The sequence below is a fragment of the Castor canadensis genome, chromosome 13, assembly GCF_047511655.1.
Source record: "Castor canadensis chromosome 13, mCasCan1.hap1v2, whole genome shotgun sequence".
NCBI lineage: Eukaryota > Metazoa > Chordata > Mammalia > Rodentia > Castoridae > Castor > Castor canadensis.
This window is the reverse complement of record NC_133398.1, coordinates 105,229,975-105,253,088: the sequence shown is the minus strand read 5'-3', so window position 1 is coordinate 105,253,088 and position 23,114 is coordinate 105,229,975. Positions and strand designations below refer to the sequence as shown.

The 23,114-nt window shown below is 41.7% G+C and overlaps 1 protein-coding gene across 1 annotated transcript in view; it reads right to left on the bottom strand.

Annotated features, from left to right (window-relative positions):
* Positions 1 to 213: 213 nt before the first annotated feature.
* Positions 214 to 23,114, bottom strand: part of LOC141415701 (uncharacterized) — a 41,661-nt gene continuing 18,760 nt past the window's right edge. Inside the window, exons 4-6 of the mRNA XM_074052669.1 lie at positions 18,380 to 18,489; positions 16,470 to 16,599; positions 214 to 730 (exon numbers count right to left, since the gene is read on the bottom strand). Coding sequence (XP_073908770.1) covers positions 460 to 730; positions 16,470 to 16,486 — 288 coding nt within the window. The 5' untranslated portion in view covers positions 16,487 to 16,599; positions 18,380 to 18,489 and the 3' untranslated portion in view covers positions 214 to 459. The remainder of the gene's footprint in view (positions 731 to 16,469; positions 16,600 to 18,379; positions 18,490 to 23,114) is intronic.

The following is a 23,114-nucleotide window of genomic DNA, read 5'->3' as shown; positions in this document are numbered from 1 at the left end:
AGATTTTATGCCTTTCCTGACATTAAATAATTTTTGTATTAATTTTAGCATCAAATGTTATTTATTCATACTATTCAAGCTATTGAAAAATAACTGAAATATATACATGAAAAAAGAACAGGATTAAAGTAAACATAAAATGTATTTCATGATCAATATCAGTCATCTTAAAATATTAAGCTTTATTCTTGCCTCAAGGAAAACTTGCAAGAAAATAATGTATGCATATTACTACTTCAACTTGTAAAGAAAGAGGACAATCTGGAGAAAACAATGCTTATTTTCATTTGTAGGAAATATCAGTTGAGTTTTTGGAAGACATTGCATGGTGTCTTCAATTATATAGTCTTTTTTTTTTCTTTTTTTTGACTTGGTCTAGTTGCTTATACTGCTTTCTTATAGAGATAACAGGAGATTCAGATGTTTTCTGAATTGAAACTTAAGAGATCAGTCTCTCACCTATACTGGAATCAGTGACAAGAATTGGGTTCGAGGAAAATAACCAGTTGTTTTGTGAAGCTTTATCAAAAACTTCTTCAGTGCTGCTTTTTCTTTGTCGATCTCCCTCAGTCGGAGACTTAAAGCTTTCTGGAGTTTCTGAATATGAATCTTGGTCCTCTTTTCCTCTCCAATGTTGTTCACCAAGGCCCGTCGCAGGTACATGGGGTCTCCACTTTTTAATCCCGTCTTTTTCAGTATGCAACTCATTCCACCCATCTTCAAACTGTGGCTGAGGAGGTTCAAAACAAGACAATGAAGCTGCCCAAAAGTGTCTCTGGAAAATGATTTTCTGTGGTTTGGAAATCACAGTCACAGCACCATGGGAACAGAGCCTCACAGAATCTCAGACCTGAGAGACATCAGAGAACCTGAAACCCTTGAAACCCTTAAGTTTACTGTCCTGAATTTTTTCCCGAGCCCTGGATTTTAACTTGCTTTTGTTCTCATGCCATCTGTCCCCGTTATCCTGCCTCAGAAGGAGTGACCTGGAAGATCTATGGAATGCCTTAAGGGCCTTTCTCCCATTGTCATGATTATCCCTTCTATCTGTATTAATCACTTCAGCAAACAGTCCCCAGACCACACTTCTTTTTCACTTTTTACATAGCTGGGCTGCAAATTTTCCAGATCACTCACTTCTGCTCACTTTTAAATTATAAATTCTGTCTTTAGGTCATTTCTTTCCTATCATATCTCATCAAATATAGTTCAAAGTAATCACACAGCAGCCTTGCTGCTTTGCTTTTTCTTCTTTTTGTTTTGTGGTACGAAGGATTGAACCCAGAGCCTCATACATGCTAGGTAAGTGTTCTACCACTACTACTGAGCTGCACCCCAGCCCCTGCCTAGCTATTTCTTCCACCACATATCCAAGTCCATCCCTCTTAAATGCTGCATTCCACAAAGTCCTAACACGGACACAATTATGACAAGTTCTCTGTGATAATATAACCGTTTCTAATTGTTTGTTCCTCATTTCTGTCTGAGGCCTCATCAAAATTGCCTTTACTCTCAATATGTCTACTAACATTCTGATCACATTCATGTAAGTAATATCTAAGAAGATTCAGACCTTCCCTATAGTTCTCCTGAGCCCTCACAAGATTCATCCTTAATGTTCTATTCATGGTAATACAGGCTCCTTTTAGCCTGTTCCTCCAAATTCTGCCAGTTTCAAAACCATTTCCACATTGTCGGGCATTTGTTACAGCAACAGCTTCACTCTTGGTACCAATTTACAGCTTTCATAGAATAACACAGACTATTGTAAATAACAGATGTATTTCGCTAACAATTCTGGAGGCTGGGAAGTGCAAGTTGGAGGGGCTATAGCTGGTGAGGGTCTTTTTGCTGTGTCATAGCATGGCAGAAGATATCACATGGAAAAAGAACATAGAGAAGGATGAGGGCCAAACAGCCTTTTATTAGGAGCCCACTCCTACAGTAACCCACTGGTGTGTGATAAGGGCATTAATCCATCCATCAAAAAGGAACTCTCATGACTTCTTAAAGGTCCCAGCTTTTAACAACGTCACAATGGCAATTAAATTTCAACATGAGTTTTGGAAGGGACATTCAAACCACAGCAGCCATTTTTGCCCTGTATTCTCTTGGCCTTTCCTCCATGTGTGCACATCCTCATGTCTCTTTCTCTGTATGTACAAATTTCCTTCTTCTATATGGACACTGGGCATATTATATTAGGGCCCACTTCAACAATTTGATTTTCACTAAATCCCCTCTGTAAAGACCCAATCCTAAAATACAGTCACATGCTGAGTTACTAGGGTTACGGCTTCAACATATGAAATTTTGGGAGGGACACAAACTATCACATAGTAGCTGGATATCCTCACAAGACAAGTGTTGTGTTTCAAGACCACAACCTTACCTCTGGGTTGGAGAGCTAGGTTGAAAGCTTCTCAAGAGAAAAGGTTAGATGAAAAAGAATTAACCTAGAAGGTACCACACACACACAGGAAATTAATGTGAGTCAATGCCCTGTATAGCTATCCTTATCTCAACTAGCAAAAACATTTGTTCCTTTCTATTATTGCTTTTACTCTCTCTTCAACAAAATTAGAGATAAGGGCAAAATAGTTTCTGCCGGGTAGCGAGGGGGTGGGGGGGAGAGGGAGGGGGCGGAGTGGGTGGTAAGGGAGGGGGTGGAGGTAGAGGGGAGAAATGACCCAAGCCTTGTATGCACATATGAATAATGAAACAAACAAACAAAAAAAAAAACAAATGTGCAATCTCCAGTCTCTTAGTCCTTAGGAAATAAAAACCTGACCAGAAAATGGGCCTATGTCATGCATAATATTGATCCTCTCCCACATGACATTTTAGACTATTTGGAGTAGGAAGCTAAAAAGCAACCTGTCCATCTGAAAAGGGATAGATCTCAGTGTTTCAAATTAACTGATGATAAGTACTGTCATTTGGATCCCAAATGAATTAGAAGCCCATGTGTTAAAGCGTGGTCCACAAGGTGGTGCTATTGTGAGATGAAGACTTTATGTGGCAGGGCCTCAGGGGAACATTTAGGTCTCTGAAGGTATAACCTTGGGGAGGGGGGTGGGGGGGCCCTGCCCACTTCCACTTTCTCTCTTTACTTCTTGACCACCATGTAGTGATCAGGCTTCCCCTGCCACAGACTTCTGTCATAATATACTATGCTGCCAAGCAGCAAATCAGAGTTAAGCAACCATACACTGAAACCTCTGCAACCATGAGCCAATGTAAACCTGTCCTCCTTATAAAGTTGATTATCTCAAGTATTTTGTTATAGTAACAGAAAGCTGACTATCACTATCACAATAGGAAATAAGGCCATGCTCTCAATCAAAAGAGGGATATCCTGCCTTTTGCCAGTGGCTGACACCTGTATGATCCTAGCTACTTGGGAGGTTGATAGTTCAAGGCCAGCCCAGGCAAATAGTTCATGAGATCCCTACCTCCAAAAGAGGTGTTGCTCAAATGGTAGAGCACCTGCTTTTGAGAGTGCCTGCTTTGTAAATAAGAAGTCTTGAGTTCAAACCCCAGTTCTGCCAAAAAAAAAAAAAAAAAAAGAGGGATATCCCTAAGAAAGGGAATGAACTACAAAAGAATTGGGTCTTATTTACTATAATCCAGCTCCAACTCAATCCATGGTTCAGATGATCAGCCACTCAGAAATAAATAGCAAAGGAAAAAAAGATGTTTTCCACAATGCGGGTGTATACATATACACAACAAAAACCATACACTCATCTATTCATCTGCACAAAAATAAACAAGAATTATAAACTAAGAACTGGTGAGATTTTAGAAAGAGGAAGAGGCAAGGTAGATAGATTGGGGAATGGACATTGGGTAGAAGGAACAGAAATAACACCTTTTTTGATTTCCAAGCAAGTACTGTAATTAGACTATGATTCATATGTTTAGTAAAATCAGAAAGTGGTAGATAAGACATTTTGAAAGGACAGAGAATTTCAACAGTGGATTGTATTAAAATAATGAAATGAATATTGTAGTTACAAAATTACAATATTCAAATTAAGATATCAATGAATTGATGTAACGGCAGTTTGGAGACAGCACAGCCCAGGACTAATAAATTGGAAGACAGGACAATAGAAAGTATCTATACTGAGGTACAGAGTGGAAAGGCTGGGAAGAAAACAAAGCTTAGGAGAGATGCGAGAGTCTCAAAAGGTTCTCAGAAGGAGGACATAACATAGGAAGAAAAGCAGCATTCAAAAAAATAATGGCCAAGAGTTTTTCAAAGTTGATTAACGGTATCAACCTAAAGATTCAATAATCTTAATGAGTGACAGATAAGGACATTAAAATAGTTATTACACTATATTCCATGTGTTCAACAAGGTAGAAATTAAACATGTTAAATACAGATATCTATAACATAGAAAGACCCAAACTAAATTACTAGAATAAGATTAAAAGGCCTAAAGTGATAAATACACAGAAGGGAATTACCAAATGAGACATGTTGAAGACATAAATTTGACAACAAAGCAATAGAAACTGTTCAAAGTAAAACAACAACAAAATGACTAAAAATAAAGAGTAGAGCATAAGTAACCTGTGGTAAACTTCAAGCGGCCTCAATACAAGTAATGAAAGTTCCTAAAGAAGAGAGGAGGGTGGGAAGTGAAAAATATTTGAGGAAATGAGTTGGCACCCAGTGCATGAATTTTTAACATGATTAGCATCATGTGCAAATGAGCATACCATGGTATTGCCAGTAGTATTAACCCTTCAAACATAGACATGGGAGTTTGTGCATATAGCATTAATAAGTGCATTCTTGTCAGAAAAAACTACTTTTTTGTTTTTGTTTTTGAAAAACTACTTTTTTGATGAGACAGAGAGAAGAACCAAATAATACAGCTTACACATTTACATATATGGTGATCTGATTTTTTGATAAATTTTCCCCAAATTTTTGGCCTCTTAGATTTCAAACAACTTTTGCCTTTACACCAATACCTTTTCAGTGCCTGAAAAAAGTTTTCATTGTTCTATTTCTTATATATATACATATATATATATATACATATATATATATATATATGTATATATATATATGTATGAAGCCCATAAGCCATACTCCCTTTCATTCATCTCCTCCATTCACCTACCCCCGTCCTTCAAGTATCCCCATTGTACATATTTTATAGTACTGTCTTTTGTTATTGATTTCAAAGTCAATGTATCCCCACTATCTGTTGCTCTCCCTTACCCTCCATTACTCAACAACTATCAACATATACCATTATATCCTCTACCTGCACCCTGCACAGATGTTATTTCTTCAATACTGTTGATTCTCTATCATTGAGAGGTCGAAAGTTTTTTTTGCGGGGGGGGGGTGGCACTAGGGTTTGAACTCAAGGCCTTACATGTGTCGGGCAGGCGCTCTTACCACTGAGCCACTCTGCCAACCCATGTGGTGGAATCTTAATGTAGTTTTCATTTTCATTTCCTTTATTGCCAGGGATGTTGAGCATTTCTTCATGTGTTTTTTTGGCCATTTGTACTTCTTCCTTTGAAAAATTTCTATTCAATTTATTTGGCCATTTCTACATTGGGCCATTGATTCTTTGAGAATTTAATTTTTTGAGTTCCCTGTAAATTCTGGTTATTAATCCCTAGTCAGATGTATAGCTGGCAAAAATTTTTCTTCCAGTCTATTGGCTGCCTTTTCAGTCTGGTGACTATTTCCTTTGCTGTACAGAACCTTTTTAGTTTCATGTAATCCCATTTGTCAATCTTTTCTCTTAATTGCTGAGGTTTTGGAGTTCTATTTAGGAAGTTGTTGCCTATGCTCATATGTTCCAGGGAATTTCCTATTCTTTCCTACACTAGTTTCAAAGTTTCAGACCTTACATTACGGTCTTTGATCCACTTTGACTTGACATTTTATAGGATGAAATACAGGAATATGCTTTCCGTCTCCTCCATGCAGATGTCCAGTGTTCCCAGCAACATCTGTCGAACAGATCTCTTTTCTCTATCGTATTTTTTGGGTCCCTTTGCAAAAGTCAGGTGAAAATAGCAGCATGGATTTGTATGGTCTTATATTCTCGTTCCTTTGGTCTTCATGTCTGTTTTTTGTGCCAGTACCATGCTGCTTTTTTTTTTTTTTTTTGCTCTGTCTCTGCAGTATAGTTTGAAGGATTATAGTTTGAAGGTATTTTGATACCTCCAGCATTTTTCTTTTTGCTCAGTATTGCCTTGGCTATTTGTGCTTTTGTATGAACTTAGGGTTGCATTCCAAAACTATGTTCAGTAAGAGTGGGGAAAGTGAATAACCTTGTCATTCCTGACTTTAGAGGAAATTGTTTCAGTTTTTCCTCATTTTGTATGATATTGGCTACAGGCTTGTCATATACAGCCTCAATTATGTTGAGGTACATTCCTTCTATTCCTAGTCTCATCATGAAAGGATGTTAAATTTTGTTGAAGGCTTTTTCTGTATCTATTGAGATGATCATGTGATTTTTTTCTTTGCTTCTGTTTATATGCTGTATTTCATTCATTGGTTTGCATATATTGAACTATTCCTGCATCGCTGGAATGAAACCAACTTGATCATGGTATGATCCTTTTGATATGTTGTTGAATGTGGTTTCTCAGTAATTTATTGAGAAATTTTGCATCTAAGTTCATTAAAGAGATTTGTCTATTCTCAGTTTTTTGTTGTTGTTGTATCCTTGACTGGTGTTGGGATGAGTGTAAAACTGGCTTCATAGAATGAATTTGGCAGTGTTCCTTCCCTTTCTATTTCGTGGAAAAGCTTGAGGAGAGTTGGTATTAGTTCTTCTTTAGAGCCCTGGTAAATTCAGCAATGAATCCATCAGGTCCTGGGCTTTTATTTTTTGGGAGACTATTTATTGATGCTTCTATTTAGTTGTTTGCAATCTATTTTTTAGATTGCAATCTATTTTTTAGATGTGTTTTATATCATCTTTGTCCAGTTTTTGTTGGTCATATATGTCTAGAAATTTACCCATTTCTTCTAGATTTTCTGATTTATTTGCGTATAGGTTTTTTAAGTATTCCCTAATGATCCTCTGAATTTCACCGGTACTTGTTGTGACATCAGATTTTTCATCTTTAATTTTATTACTCAAAGAAATTCATATCTTTCTTATATCTAATCACAACATGAATCTTTATTCTCCCTTTCTGTGTGACAAGCAGGAAATGTTTCTCCATATTCTCCCATGTCACCCTGCTTTATCCTATTATCTTAAAATAAAACCTTGCTAAAGCTTCAAACAAAATCACAACACAAGTATTTATGCTCAATAGGATTCCATAAGTTTGTAAAGAACTACACAAAACAGTGGTTCTTGTGAAAATTTGGAGCACCTTATTCTGAGCCTCCAGCCAAGGGCGCCCAAACCCTTGCCTTGGAACTTTCATCTTCTGATCACTGAAGGTGAATCCAGGTGGTTCTTTGTTCCCTGGTACAGGGCTTTCTCTTTGCTATGCAGATGCTTTACCACATTAGCCACATGAGTCCAGTTTTGTGCCTCCACTGTCCACCCCTGCTGCCTGCTAAACCTCTGTTCTGTGCATGAATTCTGATTAAATGGAGGCTCCATGTAGAGGCTGAGTTCTGATTCCCTGCTATCCTTCCTGTTAACAGGAATGGAGAGTAAATTGAAGCATGGGGTAGCCAGGAGGGATAAAGAGGGGAAACTTGCACCTCCTACTGCCCTCATACCTTGGATTGAATCCAGAGGAACACTAAGCCAAATGAGACATGCCCCCAGCCCATGTAGGATTTTTAAGTTTTGGTCTTGAGATAAGAGTCTCGTTAACTTTGTCCAAGCTGGCCTGGAACTCAGGATCCTCCCTGTGCTCCTTGAGTGCTGAGATTATAGGCATGATCCGCCCCTTGCGACAAGATGCTTTTATTGAGCACTTACTGTTTGCAGGCCCATGCCATGCCCTAAACACACATCACCTCATTTGTTCCTCCAGTCCCCTCAGCTGGTATACATCACTGTCCTCATTGAGAGGCAAACTATGGCTCTTGCCTCAGGTACCCTCACAGCACTCCAGACCCTGGGTACTCAGCAGCAGCCATCATACAAGAGCCTCTTATTTAGCGTCCCCTAGCCTAGGTAAGGTCCTGTTTGCCCATAGACTCTTAATCCTGACCCAGGACAGAGTAACCAATGGGATGTGGGGTGGGACATAGGAGGTGGAAGGTTTGAAAGGATTTTGTGTGGATGGAGTTTGGAAATTTAAAGGGGAGCTTGAGCTCCCCTCCCTGGTCTGGTCAAGGGTGCTTTCAATGGAATCAGCTGAGCAAGGTGTAAAAGGAGAGTGAGAACTCGTAAGTCTGTGTGGTGTCTGTGTGTACATCTGCCTCCATGGTGGGAATCTCTTCCACTCCAATTGGCCAAATTTAAGAGGAAAAGTTTGTAGAAGTCTCAGCCAAGGCTGTTTTATTGTTATCTGTGGTGAAATCAAATTATCAAAAGACACAGGACAGAATTGAAAAGTTAAGATCCCTCAAGCCCACCATCAAATCTTTGATATAGTAAATTCTTCAGCACAGGAGATAAATATTTGTTCATGTATTAGAGGACTTGTGCGAAGGGTCCAGGCCAGTGCTTGGGAGATCCGAAGAACTGGCCACTGAAATGTGCCTTATACCTTTTTGGGTTTTTTTTGGTAGTATTGTGGTTTGAACTCTGGGCCACATGCTTGCTAGGCAGGCACTCTATCTCAAGTCACTCTGCCAGCACTTTTGTGTTGGGTATTTCAGAGATAGGGTCTATAGAACTATGTGCCCGGGCTTGCTTTGAACTGCAATCCTCCTCCTGATCTTAGCCTCCAGAGCAGCTATGATTACAAACCTGAGCCACTGGCACTTAGTCCTATTTTTTTTTTTTTCGGTACTAGGGCTTGAACTCAGGCCTACACCTTGAACTACTCCACCAGCCCTTTCTTGTGGTGGGCATATTCGAGATACAGTCTTGTGAATTATTTTCCTGGGCTGGCTTTGAACTGTGATCCTCTTGATCTCTGTCTCCTTAGTAGCTAGGATTACAGGCATGAGACACTGGAACCTGGCCAGTCCAATTTTCTCTTCATGCATTTTACCCTTCACATTTTCCCAGCCTCCTTGGATGTGCCTATGGTCTCCCATAGCCTGAGCATCCTGGATTCCCATCCCCTCCATGACAAATTGACTTTGTCCTTTAGAGTGGGTCAGAGGCACTCACTTCAGCTGGCAACCTTGTGAGCATTACTAACCACTGACCAGCCACACACACAAGACGTCACAGATGCTCAGAGAGAAAGAAGACTGGGAGTGAACAGCATGGCTCCAACTGTTGATGCCATGAGTTCTTGGTGTTCAGCCTGACCAATGAGACAGCTTAGTGCCTTTGCCTTCCTGGAAAGCAAAGGACTTTCCTACCCTTTATGCTGCAAGCAAGTTGATTGGCCATGAAGATGAAGAGGATTTGCATCAAAGTTCAAGGTTCCCTTCATTTCTGACCATTTCATGTGTGGAACACCCATGAAAAGGTGACACCCTCATGTACCTCTCCAGCCTGAAGCCAAGTCTATACATTCTGAATCAGATTTCTGACTGCACAAGATGCATGTCCCAAGATCTCATCTCTCTGTCCTACACAAATCTTTACATTTACTTTTCCCAGTTCCATTGGAAAGACACTACGTGTTCTGTGTTCCCTTAACCAGATCCCCGGGCATTGGTCTTCACTTCCCAGTACTCAAAAGAAAGCTTTTGATATTTGTAGTGAACTAGGCAGGCATCCAACAGCAACACAGATTCCCTTCCATGTTATAGACGCTTCTGTTGTAACAGTGAAGACAGGAGTCAATATTGAACAACACCATCTTGGGTTGTATTATGGCCCTCAGTGTATCGACGAGCTCAGCACAATGCTGGAAAACTCTCCCTAAGAGCACAGCCTCCAGCCCACCATAGCTCTCCAGAGGGGCAGGCTACAGCTCCTGGCTCAACTGGCTCAGCCTGGCAATGGGCATAGCAGGTCCTTCAGGACAGACATGGACATGTGGTTCCCATAGAGTCTGAACCTGGTGATCTGGGAGCAGTATCTCAGGGCAGGCAGGAGGACAGTGAGTTAGGGGTCCCTGATCACATAGTCCTCCAAATCCAGGGTCTTTGGTGTGTCTGCAACACTTTCTAGCAGAACTTGGAGTGGCTCAGGACACACATATCTCAGTCAGACTTCTCTTAGATCCAGATGTTTCAGCTGGTGGATGCTCAGGCACTGGAACAGATGTTTCAAGTCTCATTCTGCAAGCTGGCACTGAGCTATTGACAGGGATTCCAAGAGTCTTCAGGACTGGTATAGGTGGCACCTGGTATAAGGTGGCCATGCAGGAAATAGGCACTGTTCATAGAGAGCTCTTGGGAGCAGCTGAGTTTGCCAAACTGAGAAGTGAAGGCGGTGACAAGCTGCTTGTGCTGCTCTGGATATGTATTCTGACACGCAGGTTTGAGAGATGTGGAGTTTGAGCAGGTTTCTCATCTGGCCCACTAAGAAGCAAACATGGCCAGGGTGCACAGGGCCCAGGGACAATGCATGATCACTTTCTCCATCCAGTCCTGCTCCAACATGCCCAGGACCCTGTGGGTGGGCCATACTCTGTGCTGAATGTGCACAGTCCCCAAATCTGCATCTTCCTACAGCACAGATGTATCAAACTGTTCCTCTGCTAGAACCACTCAGAGAAGTACATATGGAAAATGTACAGCGAACTGATTTTTGACAAAGGAGACCAAAACATATGGTGGAGAAAAGACAGCCTCTTCAACAAATATTACTGAGAAAACAGTATATTCACATGTAGAAGACTGAGATCCCTGTTTTCTTACCCTGTACCAACACAACATCAACTCAAAAAATGGATGAAAGACCTCAATATAAGGCCTGAAACTCTGAAACTATTATAAGAAGTAGTAGGAAATACACTGGAACATATAGGCATAGGTAACAACTTCCTAAATAGAACTCCAAAGGCTCAGAATTAACAGAAAGGATAAACAAGTGGAACTATATCAAACTAAAAGCTTCTGTACAGCAAAAGGAAAAGTCACTAGACTTTATAGACTCCCCACAGGATGGGTGAAAATTTTTGCCAGTATTCATCTGAAAAAGGACTAATATCCAGAATCTGCAGGATATCTCAACCCCCAAAGAATCAACATCCCAATGAAGAAATGGGCAAATGAATTGAGGATATGCAATTTTCAAAGGAAAAGGTACAAATAACCAGTAAATAGATGAAGAAGTATTCAATTTCCTGCCTATAAAAGAGATACGAATCAAAACGACACTAAGATTTCACCTCACTCCAGTTAGAACGGCAATCTTCAAAAAGAACACAACAACAAATGTAAGCAAGGATGCAGTGAAACAGGAACCCTTATGCACTGTTGATGGAAATGTAAATTAGTACAACTATTGTGGAAAGCAGTGTGGAGATTCCTTAAAAACCTAAAAATAGAACTGGCATATGATCCAGTGATATCACTCCTGGGCAATACAATAGAGACATTTGTGCACTGATGAATATTGTAGCACTGTTCAAAATAATCAAGTTATGGAAACAACTCAAGATGTCCTACAACTGATAAATAGATTAAAAAATGTGATACACACACACACACACACACACACAAAATGGTGTTTTATTCAGCCATCTGGTTTGAAGGTAAAATGGATGGAATTGGTGGACAACATGTTAAGTAAAGTAAGTCAGGTTCAGAAAGACAAAGACAGCATGTTTTTTCTCATATGTGGACGATCTATCATATGTGGAAGAAAAACATATACACAAACACGATCATATACAAACTTATATGTAGAACATGTTTGTAACAGTGGAATTACTCTATGGAACGCCAGTGGATGAGAGAAAGGAAAAAAGAATGATGGTCAATAATATCAAAATATATTACATCTCTGCAGGAAGAGGCTATAATGATAGGTCTTAAAAGCTGTAGAATAAGGGAGATGGGAGGGAAGGGGAACTGGAGAGTAATGGAAGGGGTTGAATAACCAAAGTAAAGTATTTTCACAGCAGGGATACATCAAGAAACCCCTTTGAACACTGACTTTGGAATTAATAATGAAAGGACTATAAAACAAGTACAGAGTGCGGGGAGTACTTGTAAGAGGCTGGAGAGTGAATGGAGGAGATGAAGGTGAGGGAATATGGTTGATGGGCTCCATATACATATATGAGCTACAATGATAAAACCTCTTGCAATCACTTTAAGTGGGGCTGGGAGGAACTTCTGAGGTTGGGAGATGATGGGGGCGATCTAATCAATGTACAATGTAAGGCTATTCGGAATTGTCACAATGAATCCCCCCCGTACAACAAATATATACTAATAAAAATGAAGAAAAAGAATCAGTCATGCACAAATATAAAACACAAATATACCACAAACCTAGCAAAACAACACACTCTAGTATTTAATATAAAAACACATACTCCCAACCACCTTCAATTGAATACTTAAAATGTACAATCCTCATCTTCATGAAACTACCCACCACCCTGTAAAACCCAAAATTCATTTGCAAAAACTTCCACCTTTAACTGAATACGTTCAGAACAAACTCATATTGTTCTTAATATATGACGTAATTCTCCATTCCCAAATATAACTCACACAACTACCTGGGCATGCACATACACACAATGTCTCAGAAGCGAAAGAGAAACACAGCAACACCTTTCAAACAGACACACATGGACTCACTGCCTCATTCCAAACTCACAAGATGTGCCTCCATTCCCCAAAACACACAAACTCCCTCACAGCTCCCAGCAGGAACAAATGTCCATATTGGGAAACTATAAACAGTGTCTGTCACATAGCCATGCTACCTATATACAACAGTAATACCCAAATATGCCTAACAACCCCGTTCTCCCAACATCTCTCTACACCAAAAAACATGCCTCCAAAATTCTTATCCAGATACCACACTATACAAATAAAACCTATGGTCTGAATATAAACAAATCCAACACCCAGAAGGCATACACACATATTCATAGCAGCACACAATGCCTTCAAATCACACAAAGCCATCTCTATTAGATAACACACGTGGACTGCCATATCAGATCTGTACTCACCTTCTAAAGGCACTCAACCTACTCATGCACAAATCCTACAATATGGTAATCAAACATGTACACACAAGGTAATTCACTGTGTGAATTCTATATCGTATTCTATCCTTCCATCCTACACATGAAATATACTGGAACACATTGTCCTGGATAAATGAATACACTCACACACAAAGGAAGCCCCCAACCCCCACACAAACACATACTGTGGATTTTGGAGATACCAGTTAGCAACCTGATTAACGACTATTCATCTCCTGAACTCTACACATAGAAGGAGAAGGTGTTTGAAAGTGTAACAGAATATAAAAAGGCAAAGAAAGTGTGCATTCCCTTGTATGGAACTGTTTCCACTGTTGTAGCTGCCTCCTCAAGGGGACTCCTAGCCTTAACATGAGGTGCATGCTCATTTTCTGATCTATCAGATATGTACTGTGGTAAGACTGTAGATAAAGGAACAACAGGAAAATAAATTCAGTGGGTAAAAACAACACTCTTTTACTCCAGTTAGCAAATGAGGGTCAGTGGTTAGAGGTCGCTCTGATGGATGGCCCTCCTACCCACTCCAGTGTCACTCTCTGATGGGGACATGTAGCTCTCCAGGGCCACAGCCTCCAGGAGGCAACTTCACCAAGTCTGCTGTTGATGACAGAAGAGGAAGAGCAAGACCCCACAACGAAGAGGAAGACTTCAAGAAGGAAGGTCGCACAGCTGAGGCCAGAATGAGAGGGAGGCTGTGATGGGTCCATGGTACAGGGCAGAGATGCCATGACTTGAAATTAATTCATATTACTGTCACCACATGTCCCGTCCTGCAGGACACATCAGCGTGGGTAGCGAACCTAGAAGGGGAAGAATGAAGGGACAAGAGACACGAAGGAGACAGCAAGACAGGAGTTCTGATCAAGCTGCAAAATTTTATTGTTCACACAGGGGTATTTATGTGCTGAGGGAGTGAGGGGTATGAGGAGGTGCAGGCTGGTTGGCTGGTTCTGCTATAGGGTGCCCGTTCGCGCCGGCGGCAAGGTAAACTCCTGGAAGAGAAGCAGGGACGGCGCCATCTTGTGCTGGAGATGGAGAAGTTGGGACAAACAACCGCAAAATGTTCCAGGGCAAGGTCAAGACAGAATGGCTCACAAAGGGAGCCTTGTCTCCGACAACCACACCTCAAGTAAGTGTAGACACTGGGGAGTGGATGTTTTTCCAAAAGCATGTCACTGTTGCAACAGTAAGAAGGCAAAAACCTGTCCTCCTATATCCATTCTTCATTCTTGGTTGCCTCCTTCATGCACACGCTGTAATGTCTATTCTGCAGCATTTGAAGTTGAAACACCTGCTCTCATCCTTGAGGCCTAAGTACTTCAGGAGACACAGGTTAAAGCCCTCATGTTGCTGTGAGGCAGACACTGAGGCTGAGGTTTAAGGAGCAAGAACAGGGGTCACAAGTTCCCTTGGGGCATCAGAAGACATGTTGCTTCTCTGAATGTGGAAGAAGAGGGGAACGTAGCGGGAAATGGGCACTTATGTATGTTTGCACAAGGAGGGAGAATACCCTAACATTCATACCTAACAATTACGATAGCTACTTATATCATGCCATTGGCTGCTCCAAGCACTTTCCACATATTAACTCTGATCTTTCCAACCCTGTAGAGTTAACACTGATATCCAAAACTTACAGAGAAATAAGAGGCTCAGAGAGGTTAACAATGCTTGCCCAGAGTCAGTGACCCTGACACATGTGGGATTTGAAGCAGTAGCCTGCCTTCTATCCTGTATCCTCACCTGGACCAGGCTGCACTTTAAGGAACCTGGAACCCACTGAGAAGAAAATACTTCACATTTCTCTTCTGGGGAAGAACTTACTGTGGGGCACTAAGAGGAGAACAAGGGGAAGATCATCCCAATAGTCCCTTTCCAGTATATTCTGTCAACTCAGCACTATCTCCTCCTCGCTAGGAGGGCACACATTTCCCACTTCATTTCTCTGAGCTCAACCTGAAATTATTCACCTGGGCTCCCTCCACCTACATCCGCCTCCACAGCTAATAGGGTTCTGGAGTTTTCTCACAGAAGAGGCCCTGAGTTTCCCTGCATGATCCAATTCTAATCCTGAAGAACTGTGGACATATTATTTTCCAAAGGATGGGTGAGTGAAGTCTTGGGCAATGGGATTGATTGAGACCACTGAGCCCCAGGCTGACATCCCTCAGTGATCCCTGCTACTTGTATCCACAGGAGGTGAGTTTGGCAGAGGGTGGGGCTGGGGGCTTCCCGTGTTGTTGATGGTGCTGTTAGCTTTCTGTCACTGTGATAAAAATACCTCCAATGAGTAACTTAAAAGAGGACTCATTTGTTTTTGCCTACAGTTTCACAGGTTTCAGCCCATGTTCAGTTGGCCCTGTTACTTGTGAGCCTATGGCAAGGCAGTACATCATGATGGAGAGCAATGTGTAGGGGAGGATACTCCTGACCTCACAGAGGCCAGGAAACACAGAGGAAAGAGGCCAGAGTACCAATATCCCTTTAAAGGGAATGCCCCCATTGACCTAATTTCCTCCCACTATGCCATACCTCTGAAAAGGTTCCACCAGTTTCCAACAGGATCATTAGTTATGGACCAAGCCATTAAGAAGCATGAGGCTTTGGGAGACACTTAAGATCCAAACAAAAATATTCTGCCCCAACTCTCAAAGGCTTAAGTCCATCTCACGATTCAAAACATATTCAGATCATCTCTAGGAGTCCTCAATTTGACAGCTCCAGCACTGTCCAAGTCAAAAGTCCAAGTCCAAAATCTCCACTGAGATTCAAGGCAAATAGTGAAGCTCTACCCTGAGTCCAAGGTTTTTCTCCTGTCTTTCTTCTTTTTGATTTACAACTATGGCTTTATTTTATCCCTGTACCCTGCTCCATATTATGACGACAAAATGTGAAGTCAGTTAGAAGCACTAACTCTTTCCCTGCACACTCCTCCTTTCTAGGGTATGAGAAGGTACCAACTAAAAGGGAGCTATAAAAGTCTAGAATGGGATGGGCTGTGAAACATCCAGATGCACAGAACTTCAAGTAGCAAACCTCCAAACTGTGTTTTCTCAGATTCACAGCACCAGGATATCGTGGTGACCTCAAGACTGAGATAAGATGCTATCTCAACCCATGTTCTAGAACCGGCCATTTTTCAAGAGAAATGAACTAATCTGACCCCCTGTTTGAAACAGGTGCCATTCTATAAAAGATGCTACATAAACTTCATATAAGTAGTTTAAGCAAGATGACCCCAGGCTTACCCTTCATCTTCTGACATGTCACCTTCTTGATAAAATCGTTTCTGGTCTCTCCACTTCCTCTCTTCAGTTACTTGGTCCTCTTAGGTGGCAGTAGAACTGAAACTTTGGCTGTTACATTAGCTGTGGGCCCCTACGAAAATCAAAAAGAAAGTTGTATTGCATACTTCTAAGATACAATGTTCCCATTCTAAAGGAGAAAAACAGGAAAACAGTGAGGAAGAATCAAACCAAGCAAGACCAAAATCTATCAGGGCAAACATAACCTGTAGCTCCAATCCATGGTGGTGGAATATTGTCCCTCTAGTTCTTGGGCAGTCTTGCCCCTATGGCCTTGTTGCCTACTGAACACAAGGCTGCACTCTTGGTTCTTCTTGCTAACTTGGCTCCTCCCAGCAGGCAGTCCACATTCCTGGCATCTTTAACTTCCTAGGTTTCCATGGAAGCTTCAGGTTCTGTCTTCCAGCTTCACACAGATCTGTCTGGTACTGCTTGCAGAGACTCTGACTGGGGCACACACTGCCTCGCCTCCCAGGCTCTCCTCTGAAATTTCAGTAGAACCTCCAGAACCCACAACTCTTGCATTCTGCAAGCCTGCAACACTACTTGGGTATGCCAAGCTCTGATGTCAGCATGAAGAGTAGTCAGGACTATTTGGACCATAGCTATTTAGGCCTTCGAGTGCCCTGACAGTAGGATAGGGAAACGATTCTCTGGGTGACCCTGTGCAAGCAGGGGGTCCCAAGGTTCCTTTCTCAAAAAAAGAGGTTTCTCATCCTCCAGTGGGTGATTAGAGATTCTGATTTCTGAGATGCCCTCCAGGCATTTTCTAACCAGTACATAGACCTTGGCTTCTTAATTACACTAATCCCATTGACAACCATGCCCTTCAAGGCCTCAACTTCACATCACTACTTTCTGGCCAAAGGTTAAATTTTCAAATCTTTGCACTTTGCCTTTAGTGCCCACATGTCACGATAAATCTGCAACCAGGAATACTCATCACACTTTTAAACTCTGATGCCTTGTAATTAGTCCTGCAGATGAATTCATCCTCAGATAAAATCTCAGGGAATGGGCAAAATGAGGACAAGATTTTTGCCAGAATGTAATATGAATCACCTCTAGTCTAAATTCCCAATATCATCCTTACTTCTATTTGAGGACTTATGAGTACAACCTTTACTGTCCCCTTCATATCAGCATTCTTCTCCTCAGAGCTCCCACTAGAATCAGCTGTAAAGCTTTGCTTCTAGCACTGCAGACTTTGTCTCACCAGCTTCTCCAAACTTTCACAACTGTCTCAAACAAACCAGCTACCAAGGCTTCTGATCCACATAGTCTGGCATAGCCACAGCTATAGCAACAACTCCATTCTGTTTGCTAGTTTTCTGTTATCCAGCTTTCCATCACTATGACAAAATACCCAGGATAAATATCTTAAAAGGAAAAAAACCCAATTATTTTGAACTTCAAAGAACTTCAAAGGTTTCATTCCATAGTCACTTGGCTCTGATGCATGTCAGCCTGTTGTGATGATGCATTTGAGCCTGTGGTGGGGCAGTCCATTGTGGTGGAGTACACATGGTGAGAAATACACCCTACCTTATGGTAGCTACAAAGCAAAGGAACAGAAAGCAGGACTATGCTTACAATACACTCTTAAAAGACACACTTTTGATGACTTATTTTCCTTGCATTAGGCCCCACCTCTGAAAAGGATCCACAAGCTCCCAGTAGGACCATTAAGCTAGGGATTTAACCATTATTGGCACATGATCTTTTAGGTGATAATTTAGATCCAAACCATAACAGACGATTTATATCCCACATTTTGCTCCCTCTACCTCTTTCTGCAAAGGCCAAGTCTGCCTCCTGCTGTTTCACAGACTCCAGGCCTGAAGGAGACTCACCATAAAGAGCCATGCTCAGAAACCCTGGGGTTCATCCCAGTGAGGCTGGAGGCACGGTGGGTCAGCTGGTAGCAACCTTGAACATTCTTGACCCTCTCGCAGGTCAGTAACTACATGGAATAGAGAAAATGAAGAAAATTGGACTTCTTTATCTGAGAAACACAAAGCTGGTATGGACTTCCTAGAGCTGCAGATACCTCAAGTCTTCAGAAAAGAAAAGACAATGTTTCTTTAACACTAGATTATGGTTTCCCAAATAGAAACCAGAACATCTCAGCACTGGGGACTCTCAGATGTCATACATAGTTGCGAAGCATCACATTAACAAGGGTTCAGGTTGATTCAGAGTGACATGACTGACTTACTTGATACCCAGCAGTCTTACCACCTCAGAGGGGGGAAGATGGGAGTTAGCGCACAGGTTCTGCAAGCTTTTAACAGCCTGTGGAGAAGGTGTCCCTTCCCATTGGTGTATCAGAGGGTGGACAGTTGACTGTCAGAGGGGTTTGCAGAAGAGAGTACTTGTCTCATCTGATCTCCAAGCATCGTCACATTATTAAGACTGCAGTTCATCGCATGGAGAACGCACTGCTGAAAGTTCTGTTTCCCACACTTCCAAATAGAAGAAATAACTCCTTCATTTTTCATTTGTAGAATCATACAAACTCCACACCATAACTGCAAATATTCATTCTATCTTTCCCCAGTTGGTCACAGACCCACCCTCACATACTAAAAACACATGTAAAAATCCTGAAAAACAGAGAAACACCACCATCCACCAATCCTGAATGCACAGACAATCCTCCTACATTTCTTAACAATACAAGTTGGTTTGAAATTCCATGCAAAAATCCACAAACACTGCCTTAACATTGCCCTTAGACATGTTTCTTCCAACTTTGCCACGATACACTCACAAATAGCATTTGTTGGGGGGAAAACACAGGTAAAATATTCTAAAATCCAAACTGCACACACTTAAGCCCAGTTGTGAGTTTACAAACGTTACATCTTACATCCTCCAAATACACTCGATCTTGCACGACACAAGTACCATCATGGATTCCTTATATCTAAATTATATACAGATGCCATCACCCACACACGTGAAGGTATGTATTTGTACACAACACCCAACTTACAACTAAACCTCAAACTATGAATTCACGCACCATAGTCCCCATAGATACCCAAAACACATAGAGTAAACCATCCATGCCCTCTGAATTCCTACCATCCCTGAGAGGCCAAGCATAGCATCACATTTTCACAGAACAACCACTCTACAATTTCAAGACCTGTAAAATCAAAACAACACTTCCTCACATGATCAAATACACACACTGACTCCAGATATCCAATCAACATAAACACATATGAGCATTAATAAATTTAACACATCTATTAGATGTGTATAATTCAGTAAGTTATACACACCTCCATTGTAAATCCCTTTTATTCATTTGATTCCCACATAATGTTTTTGCTGATTTTTGCCAGACTCTGACATGCACAGCAAGTCCATCATGACATGACAACATCAGACTGAAAAAACCCCTACTATTAAATTCTGCAAGTCGCTAACATCATTAATCAGATCATGAATACCAGATGATGTTTTTGCTGATGCTGAAAAGTCTCAAATGTGACAAGAGGAGAAGGTGTGTGACAACACGAGTTATTTCTCAATGACATGATCTATTTCTTGGTTGAGCTGAAAAATGCTTTTCCAATACTTAAGAAGTTTCCCTCAAGCCTTTGCTTATTGTGTATGAGGGACACAGCAGTGCCATGTTTAATTTCACCCCACAATATTAACTATATTCTCACACTTCAAAGGCCAGAAGTCAACAGAACAATGAGAGGAGTTCAGGTTGGGTTGGCCTTGGACCATGATCCTCTTCTGTCACTAGAACCCAGCACTTATCCTACTATAACCCATGCACATGGTAAGACCAAAGCCAGCTAAGGACTTGGGCTGCTTTGCAACCTGTCTCTTCAAGGTAGCATAAAGAAACTCCCTTAAATAAGGCCATCTCCAGGCTCTATTTCAAGCAGTAGGAGGATAGAGGGAAGGGTATAGTGTTTCTGGGTTAATGGTCCAGAGGACTCAGAATGGAGTGCCTTGCCACCACTAACGGTGTTAATGCTCCTGGTGCCCTGCCTGCTGCAGGACACTGAGTCATACAGGGGTTATTGCTTTGTGGGACATACGGACACTAAGAACCCAAGGGTGGGAGCCCTGGGTGAGGTGCAGGACCGTCATTAGAAGGAGACTTGGAGTTCCCATTGCCTTTGTATTTTTGTAATTGACTTTGGAGACTGTCATGGGAGCCTTGAACGTTGGGACCATGACCTCAGAGCTTGCGCTCAGATGATGTCAATGGTGCACTACAGCACCTCCCCAGGCCCCCCCCAACTCCAGGGTGTACACATGCAGGGAATGTGTCAGCCCTGGAGGACAGGAGGAAACCGCAGGTCTGAGAGACCCTCACACTGTTCCCAAGGTGACGGCTGCTCAAGGCACCTTTGTGGCCATCCCCACTTAACACCACTGTGTTAGACATGGCCACTAGGATTTCCAACATTACAAGCCTGCCACCATGAGCTTAAACACCACCCCACGGCCTCAGAAGAGAAGGTGTGAGTCATCAGGCATCAGGCACCAAGAAGAGAAAGAAGAGGCATTGGGGCCCATAGGTGGTGGGTGGTCTTTAGGGTGCTTATGCTCAAGGTGTGGCCTGAGCCGGATTTCACCCTGGTCACATCCTATACCCTAGCAGCCAAAGGCTATTCATCACTTAGCTGGTCCAGGTGGTCCTCAAGGTCCTCAAGGTAGGAAGGGAAGAGTGAGGGCAGGGGGATCATAGGGTGGGGGGAGAGTTGCATGGGGGATTGTATTCTGTAGTAAACAAAGGTAGTTTTGTTGGAGAATGCATTCAGGGGAGCTGCTTCTTTCCTGGCCTCTGTGCAGCTCCATGGAGTGAGGATGGCAAGGAGGGGAGGATCTGGAGATGACAGGCTCTCCAGATGCCCAGCCCAGGTCTCCCTTCCAGATCTGTCCACTGCTCCTGGGAGTAGGCACACTGGAAGCTTCTGGGGATCCTGGTCATAATTCTTCTTCTCACAAGGTCTCACTTGGTTTAGTGAGCTTTGTCTGCTCTTCTCATCATTATCTCTGTCCCTTAAAAATGTTTGGAAGGAGAGTTACTTTCCATTTTGAGTCCTCTGGACCATTAACCCAGAAACACTATACCGTCCCCTCTATCCTCCTACTGCTTGAAATAGAGCCTGGAGATGGCCTTTTTTAAGGGAGTTTCTTTATGCTACCTTGAAGAGACAGGTTGCAAAGCAGCCCAAGTCCTTAGCTGGCTTTGGTCTTACCATGTGCATGGGTTATAGTAGGATAAGTGCTGGGTTCTAGTGACAGAAGAGGGTCATGGTCCAAGGCCAACCCAGGAAAACATAAGATTTTATTTAAAAAATAACCGAAAACAAAGGACTGGAGCTATAGGTTCAAGTGGTAGCAAAGACAAGCCTCTGAGTTCAAAACCCCAGAAACACCAAAATACTAATGCTCATAAAAACACACAAATTTTAAAAAAGAAATATCACTAGCATATTTTGTAGATGACAAATGTAGAAAATTCTAAGGTAATCTATAAGAAATCTCTTAATAAATGACAACAAATACTTGAGCAAAGTTTCAGAATGTAAGATCAAAACATAAACATTAAATTGTATTTCCATACACTGACCATGAACAAATGAAACCAAAATGAAAAATGTGAACTTTAGGGTTGGGGCTATAGCTTATTGGTAAAGTGTATGCTCACCCATACGAGGCCCTATGTTTAATCCCCAGCAAACCCCAAAATGTATAAAATCATTCTCCAAAAAATGATGTATTTGATATCTAAACACTAGGAAAAGTCTAAAAAATATAAAAGATCTTTAGAGTATGAGAGCTTAAAAAGCTCTTGGCAAAAGCAGCCCACTCAAACCCTGGCACTAAGAGACTTGATCGAACTTTCATATGGCTTCCAGCAGCCTACGGTGTTGTTCTGAGACAACCCAGCCCACCTTTGTGCTCCAGTCTGGAAAGCTCAAGGCTGTCCAAAGGACTTATTCTTTGCTTCAACCAACACCTGTCAGAGACCCTTGATGTTCCTTTCTTAGGTCATTTATAAAAGGGCTTACCCCTGTGACTCTTTCCTCTATCCTCTGAGACGTCTTTGCGACTCCTAAAAGTCAGGAGTGTCTTTCTTAAGGATCCACTCAGAAGCCCTTCCTTTGAAACGGCTCATCAGGAGGATGAGGCCCTTCCTCTCCCAGGAGAGAGGCTGTAATCCTAGGTTCCATTACTGCCAGCTCACAAACTGACTGCATTCATAGTGACAAACCCGTTAGAACTGTTTACTTTAGCTGTATTGAAACTATTGAATATTTATTAGCCAAAAAAGTGGACCTCCACCTAACCTTTATAACTTTTAGAAAAATTAATTTAACATGGGTAATAGATCTAAATAGAAAACAGTGAATCTTCTTTCTTTCTTTTTTTTTTTCAGCATGGGGATTTAAAACAACAAGGCAAGTGCTCTACCACTTTAGGTATGACCCCAACCCCAACCATAAGTCTTTTAAGAGAAAGCATAGGGCAAAATCTTCATGACTGACAGTGCCTTAGTCATGACACCAGAAACATGACATATTAAGTTAATTGACAAATTGA